The sequence below is a fragment of the Epinephelus lanceolatus genome, chromosome 11 (assembly GCF_041903045.1).
Source record: "Epinephelus lanceolatus isolate andai-2023 chromosome 11, ASM4190304v1, whole genome shotgun sequence".
Lineage (NCBI taxonomy): Eukaryota > Metazoa > Chordata > Actinopteri > Perciformes > Serranidae > Epinephelus > Epinephelus lanceolatus.
Window position 1 is genome coordinate 12,015,970 of NC_135744.1, and position 17,527 is coordinate 12,033,496.

At 42.4% G+C, this 17,527-nt stretch overlaps 1 protein-coding gene across 4 annotated transcripts; it reads left to right on the plus strand.

Annotated features, from left to right (window-relative positions):
- The first annotated feature begins 1,645 nt into the window (after positions 1 to 1,645).
- znf346 (zinc finger protein 346) lies at positions 1,646 to 12,516 on the plus strand. Of its 4 annotated transcripts, XM_033650169.2 has the most exons (9): positions 1,646 to 1,747; positions 4,038 to 4,141; positions 5,624 to 5,716; positions 5,805 to 5,955; positions 7,763 to 7,993; positions 8,134 to 8,233; positions 8,401 to 8,664; positions 11,237 to 11,338; positions 11,687 to 12,516. In XM_033650169.2, exons 1-8 carry the CDS (start codon positions 1,690 to 1,692, stop codon positions 11,307 to 11,309), a joined length of 1,074 nt encoding a protein of 357 aa, XP_033506060.2. In that variant the 5' UTR covers positions 1,646 to 1,689; the 3' UTR covers positions 11,310 to 11,338; positions 11,687 to 12,516. The 4 variants fall into 4 exon arrangements, with proteins under 4 accessions (XP_033506060.2, XP_033506052.2, XP_033506086.2 ...); XM_033650161.2 differs by having other exon boundaries at positions 11,237 to 12,516; XM_033650195.2 differs by having other exon boundaries at positions 7,766 to 7,993; positions 11,237 to 12,516.
- Positions 12,517 to 17,527: the final 5,011 nt, after the last annotated feature.

A 17,527-nucleotide genomic window follows, 5' to 3' on the forward strand; every position in this document is an offset into this window, starting at 1 on the left:
AGGGATTGTGCCTCTGGCATGCTGACTGCAGGAATGTCCACCAGAGCTGTTGCCTTCTGAACTGAATGTTCATCTCACTTCCATGAGACATCTCCAGTGTCATTTCCCTGAATCTGGGAGGACGTCCAACCTCACGACTGCAGACCATGTGTAACCGTGGCCTCAGAGGTCGCCACCTGGTTAGTGTGAATGGTTTATGTTTTTGGCTAAACTGTAAACCAGACATAAAGTGATTTGATGAAATGTCACTGTTTTAACCTCAGATTTGGATGTTACCTTTTTGATAGAAGGGTTCATTGCACATGATGTGTCCAAAGACCGTTGGAAATTTGAAAATCCAACCATAATTTCTGTTTTTACAGTTTCTGGCTGTGATAAATGGTGTAATTCTGGTATGTAATGTAGTATTTTTACAGTCTGGTATTAGTACTCTTACTCAAAGGTCTGAATACCTTCTCCACCTTTGTACATATGGTCCTGAATGTAAGCTACATAAAAGAACTAAGAGAGTGCTGCTTCAATTTTTAAAACTTACCCTTTAATGTTGGAAAATTAAAAGCTGAAAATAAAATCCTGAAGTTGAAAGAAGTCTCAGTTTTTCACTCTTGTCATGCAAACGGATTATTTTTGGCCACAATTTAAATGAGACATGTGATTTTGATTAAATATCACTATTTTAGGGTCAGGTTTGGTTCTGTTTTGTTTGTTTGTTTTTCTGAGGGAAGCCTTCCTTGCACATGATGTGTTGAGGGACCGTTGGAAATATGAAAAGTCAATGATAATTTCTGTTTTTACAGTTTCTGGCTGTGATATATGGTTTTATCATGGCATTTAAAAAACCATGCCCTCCAATCTCCTGTTTTCTTTAAAACTGGCAGTAAAATGAATACAAAACACAACCATTTGAATTTGTATGCCCCTCCCCTAAGCCAAACTTTAAAAAAAAACTCCCTCTGACAAGCCTCCCCCTTTTTGTACCACCCCTCCCCCCTTATAAGTAACGAACAGTCCCTTGCTGTTGCAGTTTTCCAGAGGTCAAACCACAGTTTGACTGGACTACAAAGACCTGCAGGACAAACTCATGAACAAATGAACAAATTTTGTTGTCCCTCTTGCCCTGTAAATGTGTCAGATTCAAACTCTTTAAACATAATTTAAGCTTGCTTGCACAGAGAAAGTGCAACAATGTGGAGGATAGGCCCTTATGAGTGATTGCAACCAATAAACTATAAATCACCATTTAGATTTGTTAAATTAAAATTTTTATTTCTTAATTCATTATTTTCTTTGGTATTTTATACAGATATACAAGCATCATAGCGGGTAATATATATATGTTGATGTTATCCAATGTCTGATCATGTGACGAGACGATACGTGCATGATGGCATGCACTAGGGCCCAACATTATGTGAAAGGCTAACCCTGAAAGACTATTGTAACAATTCTAGTACAAACAACAAAATTCCGTGACTTTCCCAAAACTTCCAATGATTTTAGACTAATTCCAGGCCTGGAAAATGAGACTGTGAAATTCTATGACTTTCCCAGGTTTTCCAGGACCGTGGGAACGCTGTGATTTGTCCTGGTACATGAAAACACCCGCGGAGTGAGAGCTCTGTATTTTTATCCTCTCTGCCGCCATCTGACGCATGCGCATTAGGACGCCGCTGGCTCTAAGCAGAAACTATGGCCGTCGCGATGCAAACGGAGGATTTTCCTTACCTACCTTCGGGGCCGGCGGAGGGTATGACCTGTTTATTCAGCATTTATACGTTTATATTAAACAAAAGCTGCGTCATCGCGCTCAGTCACAGTCGCGGTGAAACGGGCTCGAGCTGCTACTGTTGCCGTTAGTTTCCTGCAAGCTAACGTTAGCCGGCACTGCAGGCTGAGCGGAGCGGAGCAGGTTTATGCTAAGCTAGCTGTAGCCGCTCCAGCTCCAAGGTCGATGAGAGCATGTCTGCATCCGATGGTGCCTCACAGTGATCGTGCATCAGTTGATGTGTCTGCGGGCTGGTGGAGGATGAGGTGACAGAGGCAGGTGTGGATGTGGGGCAGCAGGCGGGCATGTGGTGAGGCCGTCGGTAGCTAACGGTGTAACGTTAATCCCTGTCCTGCGTGTGTAACGTTACTTTGCGTTAGTAACAGAAGGCACATGTGACTGTTGAGCAGCATGGGGGCTACGTTACATGTGAAGTGCCTCAATCTAGATATTAAAAAGCAACTGTGTCTGATGGCTTTATGTATGTGTGACTGGATCATATATAAGTCATATTCTCTGTGTGTTTACTTCAGCTCATATTAGGGACTGTTCTGTATTTATTAACGGGGAGGGGGTGAAAGAGGGGGAACCATGTCAGAGACTTTGTTCAGCACTGGGAGGGTCTTATGGTTTTATTTAGGCTCAGAGGAGGGACACACAACTTTTATATGACTGAATATCTGTATATTTTTCCCCACCTCATTTTAGTGATCATCAAGTCTTCTCTGTAGTGGAATTAACATTATACTGGGCATTTATACTCTATGCAGGATTTATACTTAAGCGTTGAAACGATGCTGTACCCTACGCCGTAGCCTGACGTGCACCTCCCCAGAAATGTAACTACATGTCGAGGTGACACAGACCTCCTGTCTGTTTCTATAAGCTGAAACCATTTCCCTCAGTGGAAACAAAGCTTTGATTTACTTTAATTTCACAGATAAACAATGAATTGTTAAGACAATAAAGCCTCCACAAAAATAGCATTTTTAGTCGTGTGTGAGATTTATCCTGGCTTCATATGAGCAGAGGCTAATTTATACAATGTAAAATGCCATAGGATTGTGCTATAAACATTAGCATGTTGTATTTGTGGGGAAAGTACTTTTCCCTGTTTGTAATATTCATTCATTCATTGTGCAAAATAAGAAAAAAGCATGTTGGTGGATTCTGATATTTCATTTTAAAGCTGATATCGGCCGATACCAACAATGAGCTGATATCATTGTGCATCCCTAATATTTTATTTTTATTTTTTTTAACCTTTATTTTACCAGGAAATAGTCCCATTGAGATTCAGAATCTCTTTTGCAAGGGAGTCCTGAGATTATTCATTTTGCTGCTGATTTTTTAAAGTAAATGTGGGTTTTAAAGTCATGTTTTCTTTTACAATCAACATAATTACACCTTTATCACAGTCAGAAACTGTAAGAACAGGAAGTATCATGGGATTCACTTTTTAATCGCAATTAATCGCAGAATTTCAGTAGTCAGTCTCGATCAAATGTTATTTAACATGTCGGTTTAAAATTTCATTATGTTACATTTTGAAACAGTTCTGAAGTCGGAAGGTAAAACAACTCTTACCAGACTGTCTTGGCTGGCAGTCAAATGAATGCAAAGAAATTTACTGTATGATCTTGGCTTTAAGATTTATTACTTTCAAATTCGTGCTGCACTGCTCCAACAGTGTGATCTTGAAACCATGACTTAGGACGGTGGTTCTCAACTGGAGGGTCACAGGTCCATTCTGAATGTCAGGTTTAAATTAAATTGTGCTCATCCAAACTGACGAAGAAAAAGACACGGTGATGTGAAAACACTCCTACGATGTCACATCCAACCAGATTTAATCCCCTGGTTTAATACTTGGCTTAATCACATCTGTCTAATATATCACCAGTTGTTTTTGTTGACGCAGCGACTTAAATACATTTTCCAGATTGTTTGAGTCAAACTCACAGTCGGGCCCAAAACGTGTGTCTGGTGTTTACAGATTTGCTGCCCCGCATACTTGCATGTATTGTTAACACGTATTCAAGGGAGCATCTCAGAGGCTGAGTTAGTATGAGACAGAAAGCTCTTTACAAGGTGCTTGTTTAAATATATCTAACACAGAGGATATCAGTGTGGACACTGCTGAGCTTACAATCATGATCGTTTGTTGTTTGAACTTTTGCCACAGATTATTTTTTATGTTGCGTTAAAAATACATTTTCCCAAAAGATGTGACCTGATTTGAAATCTTGTGTCTCTCTCTTCCCCCCTGCAGTAAATAAGATGATAAAGGAGCACGGTGACCTGTTTTCTGACTCCCAGTGTAAAGTCTGCAGTGCTGTCCTCATTTCTGAGTCTCAGAAGTTGACTCATTATCAGGTCAGTGAGCCCACAGTCTGCTGCTGCTGCTGTTTCAATGTCAGGAGACTTTATTTTTTACTACTATGCTCAGTGAATGCTGCGTAATTATTAGCTCGGAGGAGTGATTGTTGAATGCACTTTACAGCTGTGTCCTGCACGGGGCCATACCCGTAAAAGCCAGTACTAGAACTGACCTGTTCCCCGTCATTATGTCTAAAGCCCTATTCGGACGGGATTAGTTTTACATAGGTACGTGGGGTAAAGTAATAATTACCAGAAATTTTAGTCCCGTCCGAATGTGCCATGTCAGTAATCATTACCACACGATGTCAGTAAAGATTACCGCGGCTTTTACCTTCTGTAAAAGGTCCTGGAAAATTACCTCAGGTAATACTAATCCCGTGTGAATAGACCAGCAGTAAATATGTGTGTAGATATTTCGTCATATCCTGTTTACAAGTGGTTTTTCAGGGATTTTCAAGCATGGAGGCTCTTGAAGAAGCACTCAGTTTTGCACTTCACAGTCGGACAAGTCTGTGTGAAACCTCAGGTACTGTGGGCCTACGACGAACGAACGAACGAACGAACGAACGAAGTGTGTTCGAGTGTGGTACGCACAGGAAGCATCATCATATGCACATGACGACGAGAGGGGACGGCGGCGCGTTAATTGATTTACCCCTCCCACTTGTGATAGTTTTACTGATATTTCTTATCCCGTGTGAATTGGCCATTAATATTACCGACGTCCTGTGGTAAAGTGACATTACCCCATGTGCCCATGTAAAACTAATCCCGTCCGAATAGGGCTTAAGTCAAAGCTGCACCCATTAATAAAAGTCCCGTGATTAAACCCCCCCAGGCTCCAGTCCCTCAGATTAGGCTGGTTCTCCCCTTCTTGAATTGGACGTGTCTTTGACTGGATGGTGAAAACATTCAATCACTGCCAGGTTAGGAAACATTTTAGCATGCTCCTTCCACCACCATCAAACCTCCAAAGGATCCTCCTTGGGTGTCTTGAACTCCATGTAGGCTGCCACCTCATCCTCGGGCTGCAAAGTTTCATGGCTGGAGTCCTCCACGTCGGTGACCAGTGTGAGCACGGGGTCAAAGGTTACACTTGTGTCACTGACTTTTTAAAAATAAAAGGAACTGTGGCTTCATAATAGTTATTTAGATGTTAAAGTATTACACATATACTGTATAGCTTTTTACTTTGTTTTATTCTGAAAAATAAAGAATATTTGCTCTCTCTGCTGCTCACCTGTGTGTAGTTTTGTGTTCTTACACATTAAAGTTAACATTGCAGAGTCGCCTCAGCTTTTCAGCAGCCCTTAAAATATTCCATCTTAACAGTATCACTCAAGTTCTCACTAATCAGACCCCTCTCAACTCTTTCAACAGTTCCTATCACTTCCTTATTCTTACTTCTGAAAATAAGTTTGACACAGCGTTTGTTGTCACTTTTGTGATAAAACAATTCTGCTTGTGTCTCTTCAGAGCAAGAAACATGCCAATAAAGTGCGCCGTTATTTTTCCCTCCAAAATGAGAAGGAGCCAACGGTCAAGAAGTTCAAGACATCATCTGACAGTGTGAGTACACAAAGTTCACCCTTTGTTTAAAAAGACAAACGAGGCCCTCTGTCGCCATAAATGATTAATGCTGCTGTGTCTTTGTCAGCAGGACTGTAACAATGGAGACAGCGACCGGATGAAGGAGTGTCATGTATGTAACATGACCTTCTCCTCTCCTGTGATGGCCGAGTCTCACTACCAGGGCAAAGTTCACGCCAAGAACTTGAGGTTGAAAACCTTCGGGCCCCAGGCCCCAGGTATGTGCCTCTTATTGTGTACAGTTTTATTCCTCACCTCCAGCTCTGTGCCTTCCATTTTCTTCTTCTAATTCTCTTTACTTTTTTATCTTATTTCCTGTATGAGGATAGATAACATTTAAAAATGACTATAGCAGCACTCTTGAAGTGACACTGATGCCAGTAGAGAACTTCATTTGATAGCCTTTCAGAATTTCACACTGTTAGGGTGCCTCGTCGTCTATAAAGCCCACTTCAGATCAAAGCTGTGTGATGAGACAAACACATACAGCCAGCAGCAGCAGCAGTAGTAGTCTCGCTCACCAGACCTTTCTCAAGACAAGAAAGGTCTGGCTGGGCCGACTCTCACTTTAAGATTGGAGAAAAAAATGCCCCGGCTGCTTGTATTTCTTTCAACCAGTCACACTCGTTCTGGGCGGTGCCACAGCAACGGTGCGCTTGCAAAAATATTGCCGGCGGGAAACAGGTTTTGGTGTAACACGCCCAAAAAAAATATCGCCTACAGGACGCGAACCATGGCAGAAAAATGGCTACATCCCCGCAAGATCAAACACCGCAAAAGTTAGTAAAGGACGTGTTGAAAACAGTTGAAAACTGCTACACAACTGGAGGTGGTTGGGCGGGACTTCAGCGGGTGGCTCGTTCCGCCCAATGAGAGGCTGATCTATGCAGCGAACTTCCGCCCACTCAGACTACAGCAGCAGCGACCCACCATCTGACACTGGCACAGCGTGAGGACGGAAACAGAGGGCACGGTGGGGACGGAGCACCTGCTGCAGCAAGCCAACACGCCGTCTGCGGTCATTTTGACTTGACCGGCGGACTTTACGATAGGTGATTGGCTGTTGAAACAGGTGACATGCTTTATAACCAGCCACCGGCCATTTCACAGGTATCAGGTGACACCTTCAGCCGGCTTGAGTCGAGCTAAGGCCGGCCAGTTCACACTGCTGACACTTTTCTCGGCAACGTTCGAAAACAGTTTTGTCTCGTCGCCAACCTTTGGTCTGAACTGGACTTTAAAGGTAGAATTGCAGAATAGGGGAACAGAGCTATCTCACCTTAAAGCGTTGGAGGTTGTAACAGTGTTTAAATGATGTCTGCACAAACAGGACGGAATCATGGGCAGCACGGGTGTCATGTTTTTACGATTATGCGTGCGACCTACTCCAGGAGATTTAAAAAGCAGCATTTAGCAGTTAGCTAGTTAGCTCAAAGAAGAAGAACAGGGGCAGAAAATGTTTGTCTTACCCTCCGAGCAGAGGACGAGATCAGCCGCCATATAACAGAGATGGTAAAGGATTCTTGTAACCATGTTAATTCCATTGTTATTGTTTATAAAGTGCTGCTAATGTGCATCTTATGTGTCACAGTTGAGGCTGATGCTGTTGTGTTCATGTCACACCTGTTACGTCTCTCAATTCCAAGATGTCTGCATGCTGTCTATAATAACGCACTGGAGCAGAATGATGCAAAGGCGGCATATAGAAGGGACTTTGTGGCTTTGACAGACTGTATGTTGTAGCTGCTGCGGTAGTGGGCCAATCACACGTTGCATTAAATCGAGGAACGCTTGTGGTGATTGGCTGCAAGTTAAACCATACAAACTCATTTTTTCCAAGATGTGGGTACAAAAAATACTGGTATCAATCAACTGACAAAGTCTCAATACTACTTGATACTGGGTTGATTTGGTCGATACCTTCAAAGTGACAAGTACCGACACCCAGTCCTTATTTATTTACATGTATTTTACTTTTGTTTCTAAAGGTGCTCATTTTTTTTTATTGTGTTTCCTGTTTGGCAGTAGCCTCCCAAACACCACCAACAGTGCAGCCGAAGAAGAAACCTGCAGATGATTCTAGCGGTATGTCGGTGACGGGTGGCAACAACAACAACCCAGACCGTTTCTGCTCCATCTGCCAGGCCTCCTTCAACAACCCGCTCATGGCCCAGCAGCACTATGTGGGCAAGAAGCATAGAAAACAGATGACCAAGCTGAAGCTGATGGAGACGTACGGCCCCTCCACTGCACCAGGTCAGAGCACAGAACCAGGAGGTCGTGTTGTGTTTGCAGAATGGCACTACTAAATAATTAGTCATGTGTTCGTGGACAGTTTCAATCTTACAGACCTAAAAAAACCCCCAAAACGTTTCTCCTTTTCTGCGTGTTGGCAGCATCCACACTAAAGGGCTACCCCTGCACCGTCTGCAACATCGAGCTAAACTCTGTGGAGCAGTACCAGTCTCACATCAGTGGTGCCAAACACAAGAACCAGTAAGTACACACACTTTTTAGCCCGACAGTCACATTTCATCTCCAGTTTGTTTCATTACTCATCCTGACACTGACAGCCAGCACGCCCTGCGTATAGATGTGTTGTAGGTGATCAGACTGTCCTTAGAAAAACAGACATGTCACAGTCTTAATGTGTCTTTTGACAGAGTGAAGAAATCAGGCCTGAACACCGCAGAGAACCAAGACGCAGCAGAACAGAACTACGAGGGCGACAGCCAGTACACCGGCGGAGACAACCAGTTCACTGCAGCAGATGACCAGTACACCCCCGAGAACGACCAGTACACCCCCGGGGATGACCAGTACACCCCTGGGGATGACCAGTACGCCCCCGGAGACGACCAGTATGCCCCTGGGGACGACCAGTTCGCCCCCGGGGACGACCAGTACGCCCCTGGAGATGACACACAGTAGGTAGCGGGAGACAACCAGTACACTCCCAAGGACACAGAGTACTCAGAGCAGTACCACTTTACTTGAGGCTGGGCTGGGAGGGACTGCAGAGCTTTCAGTCAGAACTTGTAATGACACACAACAACCAGCCCCCTTGACACGTTAACATCGACCTCCATAGACCTTCAGAGTCTCTTCTCAGTAGGTTTTCATCCTCGAACAGAGCCATCTGGACCCTGGAATACCCTGATGTGGTGTTTTATTACTTTGGCTTCCCAACCGAAATACGTTTTCTCCTCTAATGACTCAAGCTTGTGAATAAGTGAAAGGTTCGGTTCGATTCTTCAACATGTGGTCATGGCTCAGCAGCTGTCAGTACCCACAGTCGTTATAATGAGTGTCTTCTTCTGTTACAAACATGTACTGACCGGAAACCATCAGTGTACACGAGGGCTGTGTATCAACCTTTTCTTTTCTACACAACTCTTCATTTGTGTAACAACAGACCTGACTTTTTCCAAAGTTGTCCATATCAGAGGTACCATAAGAATACTGAAAGAAAATAAAACTATAAAACTATGCCAGCTTTCGATGCTTTGTGCTACGGACACAGAGGATCAAACTAAGTATTGACATGTGAAACCCAGCTGTAGTGCACACATACAGATGCCCCAGTCAGGTTTTTGACTCCTCTAATATTCAATATCTGCTAAGTCTGATAGAGTGTTTCTGTTGATTAGATTATATAAACATAAGCTGACATTGTATTTTCTCACAACCTACTTGATCCAAACACCAAAGGTCCTGGTTTAAAACATTTATTTTTATAAAGTTAAGGTTCAGTTTGCAACTCCGGAGAAGGGGAGCTGATTGTTGAGTCTCATTCTCAGGTCGTCAAATTCTGAAGCTTTGGGTTGGCAGTCGTCGGTATTTCTGGGAATGAGACATCATCTATCTCTCTCCAGAATTACACACTGCACTTTTAAGTTACTGAGAATATTTGGATCAAAGTTAAACTGAAGAATGTGATTCCTGATGTGACGTGATCAGCTGGATCGCAGAACGAGACAGTGCGTCACTCTGTGGGATGAACTCTGTACAGCGCCAGAGGATAAACACATCAGTCCACACTAAAGATCCTAAAATCTGGTTATTATAAGTTTAAATTGAATATTAAAATAAACTAATAGTATATATTATCTTATAGGTCACACAATATCAGGCAATTTAATGTTATTAATGATATTATTTTGTTATTTGGCAAATTTCCCATGGACATTTTGGCTGTTTACATTTCCATCTGGCGGACAACAACGTGATACGGGACAAAAGCTAGCATAACATCACCTCTGGCCGCACTAACACCTCACTAATACTAACATTTAGTACCAGAGCTTCATGTAACCAGTGAAAAAGCTGCTTCCCCCGTCACATCTGTGACTCCTCTCTGCACCTGAATCAGTTGGTTTGCATCTCCAGTTAATGTACTTATTGAAACACCTTCTTCTCTATGGGATGGCATTTAAATCAATATTAAATAAAAAATAAATACATAAATATGTCTGTGAAGTAAATCATAAAATGCATTTATGAGGCAGTACATTCATGTAAATATAAACATAAATGAGTCAATAAATAAATAGATTTTTATTTTAGAAAAGGATATTTTTCAAAAGACGAAGAAGATTTATTCATGGCAACTTTTATTTCAGAATTTATTTGCCAGCTTGTCTTTTTTCATCCGTATCGTCAGATGAACAGGGCGTGGTTATCTCACCGACTCAGTGTTGTCTCACCTTTAAAGCGGCGTCAGAGGTCGTAGCAGCGCTGAAACTATGTCTATAAAAGGGATGGGCGTTTGACGACGTATTATGAGTGTGACCCACCTCAGATTTAAAAAGTAGCCGTTAGCAGTTAGCAGCTAACTCAAAGAAGAACAGCAGCTGAAAATGTCCACACAATTGGGAAAACATTGAGGTCCAGGAGCTCCTTACCCTGTGAGCAGAGGACGAGATCAGCCGCCACATAACAGGGATGCTAAATGATTGTTGATGCAGGTGTTATATGTCACATTAGAGGCCAATGTTGTGTTAAATGACACCTCTTTTGATTCCGTTATGCCGGCATGCTGTCTAAAATCACATACTGGGGTGACGTGATACTGCTGTTGTGTGGTTTTGTGTAAAAATGCAAAGACAGCAGGAAGAAGAGACTTCACAGCCGCTCTACGGTGCCATCTCTGTGTACAAAGGTCCCCTCGCAGCAAAGTAGTCTTCTAGCAGCGGGGGGTGAGTCGGAGGGACGGCGGGATGCGTTAGCTTGCTAAGTCTGAGTCAAATTCACTTGCATATAACAGATGGAAATAAATTCGGAAAGAAAAGTCATCTGAAATAAATAAAAGGAGTCTTCTGAAAAATGTCTTTTTCCCCTCCAATATAAAAACCTGTTTATTTATTAAACGACTGGAACATTGACTCTTTTAATATTTATTTATTGCCTCATTTATTTATTTCAGGATTTATTTTATATTACATTCATGTATGTATTTATGTAACATTGAGTTAATGCCAGTCCGTACTTCTCTGTGAGTTTGATCATCTCTCCAGCCGGTGTTGAAGACTTTGGAAAGGAAGTGAAATCACAGCCTGATGAGTCACTGTAGCCACACCTGATGCCGCCGCCACTGTCCAGGCAGGTGAAGAAAAACTTTGTCTCCATTCTGGATTGAGTTTGTAAAACCTGATCTCATTATATGAATCATTAGCTGAATCTGACTTGGTTTTACTGTTTAACTTTTTTATTTAAAGCCAAAATATCTCCAGAAGTTGCTTTTTTGTTGTTGTTTTTCATTGTTGGTTGTTTGGTGTTAAACATCGAGCAGCAGATTGTGATTCACTCGAATTTCTTTTTAATGTGACAAAGCTGATGTTTCTGTTCAGATTCTGCGTTTATGTTGTACTCTCCAGTTTTTACTGTAAACTCAAAAATGATTATTTTAATGGCCCAGTCACATGTTCCTGTTTTTCTTTCTGTCTGTAGGTTGCAGAACAAACAGGAGTGAATAGTTTTCCTGCAGGAGACTAGAAATGATACTGCAAGAATGTAAATCTTTGTCTGAGGCTCATCTTTAATGCTAAAAAAGGATCCTGTGATCTCAGAGAGCCGAAATTAGATCCTCTACTGCTTCACAAAGAACCTGAGTGTGTCACCAGTGAGCATTTTGTAGAGGTTGATGTCATTTTATAAAGTTTGAACAGTTAATAAGAAAACGGAGAGAAGGAAAGGATGATGATGGAAAAACATGAATTCTGTCCTCTCATTTCAAATCTCTAACAGCTGTGAGTTCAAGTGTGTTAAAGCTTTTTTGTACCGTTGAGTTTTATTTTACTGAAGGGCGAAAAGATTTTTAAATCCTTTGCTTCTGTGTCGGGGCTTTATAAACTCTAGAAGAGACCGATAGATGCTTTCTGAGCTCTGTAATTACTGTCAATAGCAGAGATGACAATATTTACTGCATCGATTTTCAAGTATGATGTCAATATTAGAAAGTGATGTCAATGTTAGAATAACTTTCTTTTCGTCCATTTGTCCTCATTCAAGATGACAGGTTGAGTATTTTAGGATTAAATGTTCAACCTTCTGGCTAAAGACAAAAAAAGATTTTTTTTTGGATGTAATTTCTACAAAGAGGGCTTGTACACGCTGTATGTAGAGTTCACGGTGTGTAAAAGACAAATGGCTTTTTTTATTTGTTTTCACCCTCATCGTTTGTGTGTTAGGTGTTTTGTGATTTAAGATTTACTTTGAATATAAGTTGTGTATAACTGAGGGAAAATAAATGCCGCAAAGATGTGCAAAAAGTAAAGAAATGTTTGTTTTTGTGTCGCACCCTGACTGACTGATCAACATTTGTGGACAAGCTCCTCCCCCTTGTGTCAAGATGACACTGCCTCCGCTCCATAAAGAAATATTGTTCCTTGCCTCATTTAGAGAATTCACACTAAATATTTGCGCACATACAAACACCAAAAAATATTCAGATTTCTAAAACCAAGTGCTCAGGTTTTAAAGGGTTAATATGGATGCATAGACATGAGCTGGCTGATCAGTGGTTCTTTATGGTGAATCACTGCAATGGCTGAGAGGAAAACCAAGAAAACGAATATTCCTGACACAGAAATGGAGAAAATGCTTTTGGGTGAGCAGGAAGTTAGAAAGCAGAGTCTGTTGTTCAGTGTGCAGTCGGGTCAGAAATGAGTGGAAACATGTTGCTGCTTTTAATGCAGCAAGTTTATCAAACAGGACACTACCTAAATGTTTTCTTAAAGTTCAGAACTAAAGGTAGATGCCAAAAAAAATTGCATCTTTAGTCTTTGCTAATTTACACGATCCATATGTGCAGGTGGTGAAGATGTGCCGCAGTGTCTCCAGGTTGCTCTGTGCACCTGACAACACACTCATGTTCCCTGCAGCCATTTTACACACAAAAACTATCTGAAAACTAAAATTTCACATGGAGTTTCCCCACATTTATGCACATGTCCTCATCAAGTTTTGTTCTTTATAAATCCCCTTTTTTTTGTGTGTACAGTGGTTATAAATGAGGCTCCAACATGTTGTGAGAGGAGGTGAAGGACTGCGGCATGAGTGTGGTCGCATTTACACCGGTGTGTCAGTGAAAACACCTGGGAGGTAGGACTTAGATTTGACCTTTACTCCAGGCAGTCAAATTAACTATAATTGTAATGGACGTATCCACTGTGACATCACCCAGCCTTAAGTTCGGCATTTCGTCCGTCGCCATCTTGGAATTTTGGAGCCAGAAGTGACCAGAGAAGCTGAAGACCCTACTGGCAGACAGCGTGTCACTCAACTATAGGGTTCATGGGATCCTTTTAACGTCCTAAAACACACTGAATTCATTAATCTAAATATAGGGCCTTAATTAGTACTAAATTGTCTTAAATCGATCTTTCAATAGTCTTAGAAATGCTCAGACATGGGAATTAGGACTTCAGTCATTGCTTTTTGTTTTGATGTTGCCCTCCGCTAAAACTGAAAATCATCTCTGCAACTCATCTGCAGTGAAGCTTCTGTTGCAGTGTGTTTCACGGACTGATTTCTGCCGTGGCACAATGTGAACACTTGATGTGAAGAAGAAACCTCAAACATCTGAACTCAAAATAGAAGATGGAATTTGATATCACAGATTACAAAATGATGAAAGAGAGAGAAAGAAGAGACCAAAGTTCAGGATTATTTCAAACTGAAACAAAACAAAAACTTCCCAGCCTCTCCTGATTGAACTCCTCACACGTACCGACATTTCCACTCCTGTGTAACGCTGACATCACCACACCAAACTAAGAAGTTATTGAGGAAGCAGGTGAAGTTGTTCCCCGTCTTACAAACCGTTTACAAATCTAAGGTTTTGGCAGTGTCCTAGCGACAGGGTTCCACCAATATTATTTTAGGACAGAAGTCTGATACAGAGTTTTTTGTACTGAAGCTGATTACACAATGTTTAAAATCTTTAAAATGACTGCAGGAAGTTTTCACTGTATTCTCAGAGAGCTTTTCTCTGCTTGGTGTGAATGAAAAGCCTCTGAAGTAGCATTTTACATGAAGTAACAACTCAGTGTGTCACTTGCTCCTGAATCCTGGCACCTCTTCATGAGGGCATCAGTAGCAGCTGGACTGGACCCTATGGCGGGCCAGTGGGCTGTTTGACTCCCTGGAAACAAGGAAACAAACTTAGTATAAAAATGTAGGCCTATGTATCCACACAAACAGCAATAAGCCTACAGAGATGTGAAATACAAACTGCTCAAACTGATATTGACTTACATGGCGTCAATCAATGTCCACAATGAACTTTACACACACCAAACAGGACTTGTTAAAGGGGCAATAAGCAAAATTCATCATTTCTAGATTGAAGGAATTAAAAAATTGCTATGTGAAGAACTAGAGGTGTAATTTCATCTGGAGTATAACATGACCTCACACACCTTCTCTCTGTGTTGATCTCCCCCCTCTCTTCTCTGTGAGCCTGTGAGCCCACGGAGAAGAGTTGGAACGTTAACATGGCAGCCGACTAATGCTAACACTAACGTCCCCACGCTTAAGCAGGCTCCCGGAACGTTAGCATGGCAGCCAAGTAGTGCTAACACTAACGTCCCCAAGCTTCTCAGCTCTGACTCACTGAGCCTGGCGGAGAAGCGTGGGGATGTTAGCACTAATGGGCTGCCATGCTAACGTTCCAACTCCGTGAGACCGTGAGCCCGGCTCCCAGCTCAGTTGGAGTTGGAGCATTAGCGTGGCAGCCGAGTAGTGCTAACGCTAACAGGAAAGCAGGAAAATAGCTAAACACAGCAGAGACCGAGAGTGAGTGAAGGACATCGCTAACTGCTAAACTAAGTTGGCTGTTTAGGTTTTATTTCCTCGCCCCTGTGGTGAGTGAATCTGCCTGCAGTTGAAGCGGGGGCTAACTGGTGCTTCCTCCTCATGCTCCACTTCACTCAGCTGCTATAACACAGCCAGTTAGCCTCCACTAGCTTCCCAGCTAGTGGCTCTCCGTTTGGATCCAACCGGAGCACCGAACCCTGGTTTGTTATTCAGGTTAATGTGGGAAGAAGCAGTGGGTATATCGGGCAGCTGAGTGAAGCTGAGTGAAGCGGAGCCTGCAGAAGAAACACCGGGACCGTCTGGATGTGATAGTCTGTGGAGATGCTGCGGTACTCACCGGCACAGACGAGGCAAGGGGGGGTGTTGGAGAGCAGAGGTAGAGGGAGGAGTGGCTCATGACACACTTTGTTTTGCTCTACAGGCAGTGCACAACAGCGAACCTAGCGGTGAAACGATTTCGCTTATTGCTCCTTTAAAGTGTCCTGTGTCCCGTTCAGACCTGGGGCTGTATTCACAAACACTCTGTGAACTCTCTCAGAGAGCTCCTGGCTCAGGAGTGATTTAGGAAAGTTCTCAGAGCAACTCAGGCAGAAACTTTTACCTTTCCCTATGATGCATTCTTTTCACAGATGTGATTGGTTGTCAGAGACACGCCCCTTTGTGAGCCTGTAAGGTGAGGACATTCGGTGGAAATGAAATGAACAACTGACTGTTAAAGTGTTGTCACTGTTAGTGTGATCACTGCTGATGGAAAGTTGAGACAGACTCATCACTGCTGCTCTGTTGTATTTTTCCAGTTTTCCAAATATCTCAGTGTTGTGATCATTTTATTTCTGCTGTCACAGAGTTAGGTGGGAAATATATGCGTATGACATCTACCACACACACATATTATCCCGATATGGTCTCATCTGTAGCATCTCATTAACTCACTGTTATCCAGCGTTTGGAGAATATTTCTCTGACCTCTTTGTGTTTCCACAATTTTTTCCTCTGATTCAGAAACTCTTAAACTCCTCCTCTCTGCTCTGTTAAAGTCTACAATGCTCTGTGAATAACTTTTATCTTTACTAGGACCTAGTCTTAACTTTAAGGGGAAATTCGAAGACAACGTCACAAATCTAAGAATTTTCTTTCCATCACTGGTATTAACACATGTTGTGTGATCCAGTCACTCAAACCACTCGCTGAGGTGGTCTGACGCATTTGACCACATATCTTTTGTAGTGTAAACGCTAATGCGTCCTGATGCGTCCCTAACAAGGATTACATCATCAGTGCATGACGTGGTGGTTGCTCTGGTGACAGCGCACAAATGCTCTGCAATGTACCCATTTTATGCCAAGCTGGATGAAGTGATGCGTGACCATCCCTCGTTTTGCCTTGTGGAGGGAGACATGTGATTGTGGTATCTCCAGCTGTACTGGAGTAGTGAGCGTGCTACAGAGCAGCTCGCAAAAGTGTGGACGTAATAAGTGTGAGTGAGGCAGTAATGAAATCTGAACTCACAGCTGGAGACACATGGCAGGCACAGGTGTGAGCAGTGATGTGTCTCAGCTGTCCACTTGTGATTGGATCACCCAAAACACATGTTAATACCAAGTCTAAACAGGCCTCTGTCTCCTACTGCTGCACCTCTGATTAGGCCTTAACGAGGCGTCAATGAAGCACAGTTAAGAGTGTGGTCGCTCCTCGGCTCCTCAACAATCCTAAAAAGCCTTCACAGGATCATGGAGGCTGTTAAAGCTCAGAAGATATTTAGTATATCCTCCTGAGACCTGAACTTTTATTCTGGTATGCATTTTTAATTTCTCCTAGCTATTTGGGATCAGTAGGACCTGATGAGTATAAAAAACTAAAAATTGTCATCAATAATAAAGTCCCAGTGTCCTCAAACAAGACGATAATAAAGTCCCCTTGTCCTCAAATGAGTACCTCCTAATTAACAGCATTTAGCTTGTTCCTGTTGCTAAAATTGGTCAAACTTGTTGCCGTATCAAACTACAAACATTATTAATCATAAATAAACAAGTTTCAACCATAACGTGTTCAGGTTTTGAACCTTGTCAACTTCTGTGTCGAGATCAGTTGCAGACTGACTTGGCAGAGATGGCTGCCATCTTGTTTTCACATGGATTAGTGTATTGTGCTCTTACCACCTTTAGATGGCACAAAAAGTGTCCACGAACCAGGACAACAGGTTTGAGTTAAGTAGAATGAAGTATAAGGTCAGGGAAACCCAAAATGTGACATCCTTATATGAGGACAGAGGGTCTCAGGAGGTTAAACAGATACAGATATTGCACACGAGTGATGATTGTTGTCCATAGTTTTGGTATGTGTGGTTGACTGGGAGCAGTGTTGGTTGTACAGTCTGACAGTAGCAGGAAGGACGGACCTGAGGTATCGCTCCTTAAAAACACAGCAGGGTGAGGCAGCCTGTCACTGAAGGAGTTGCCCACTGCTGTCAGA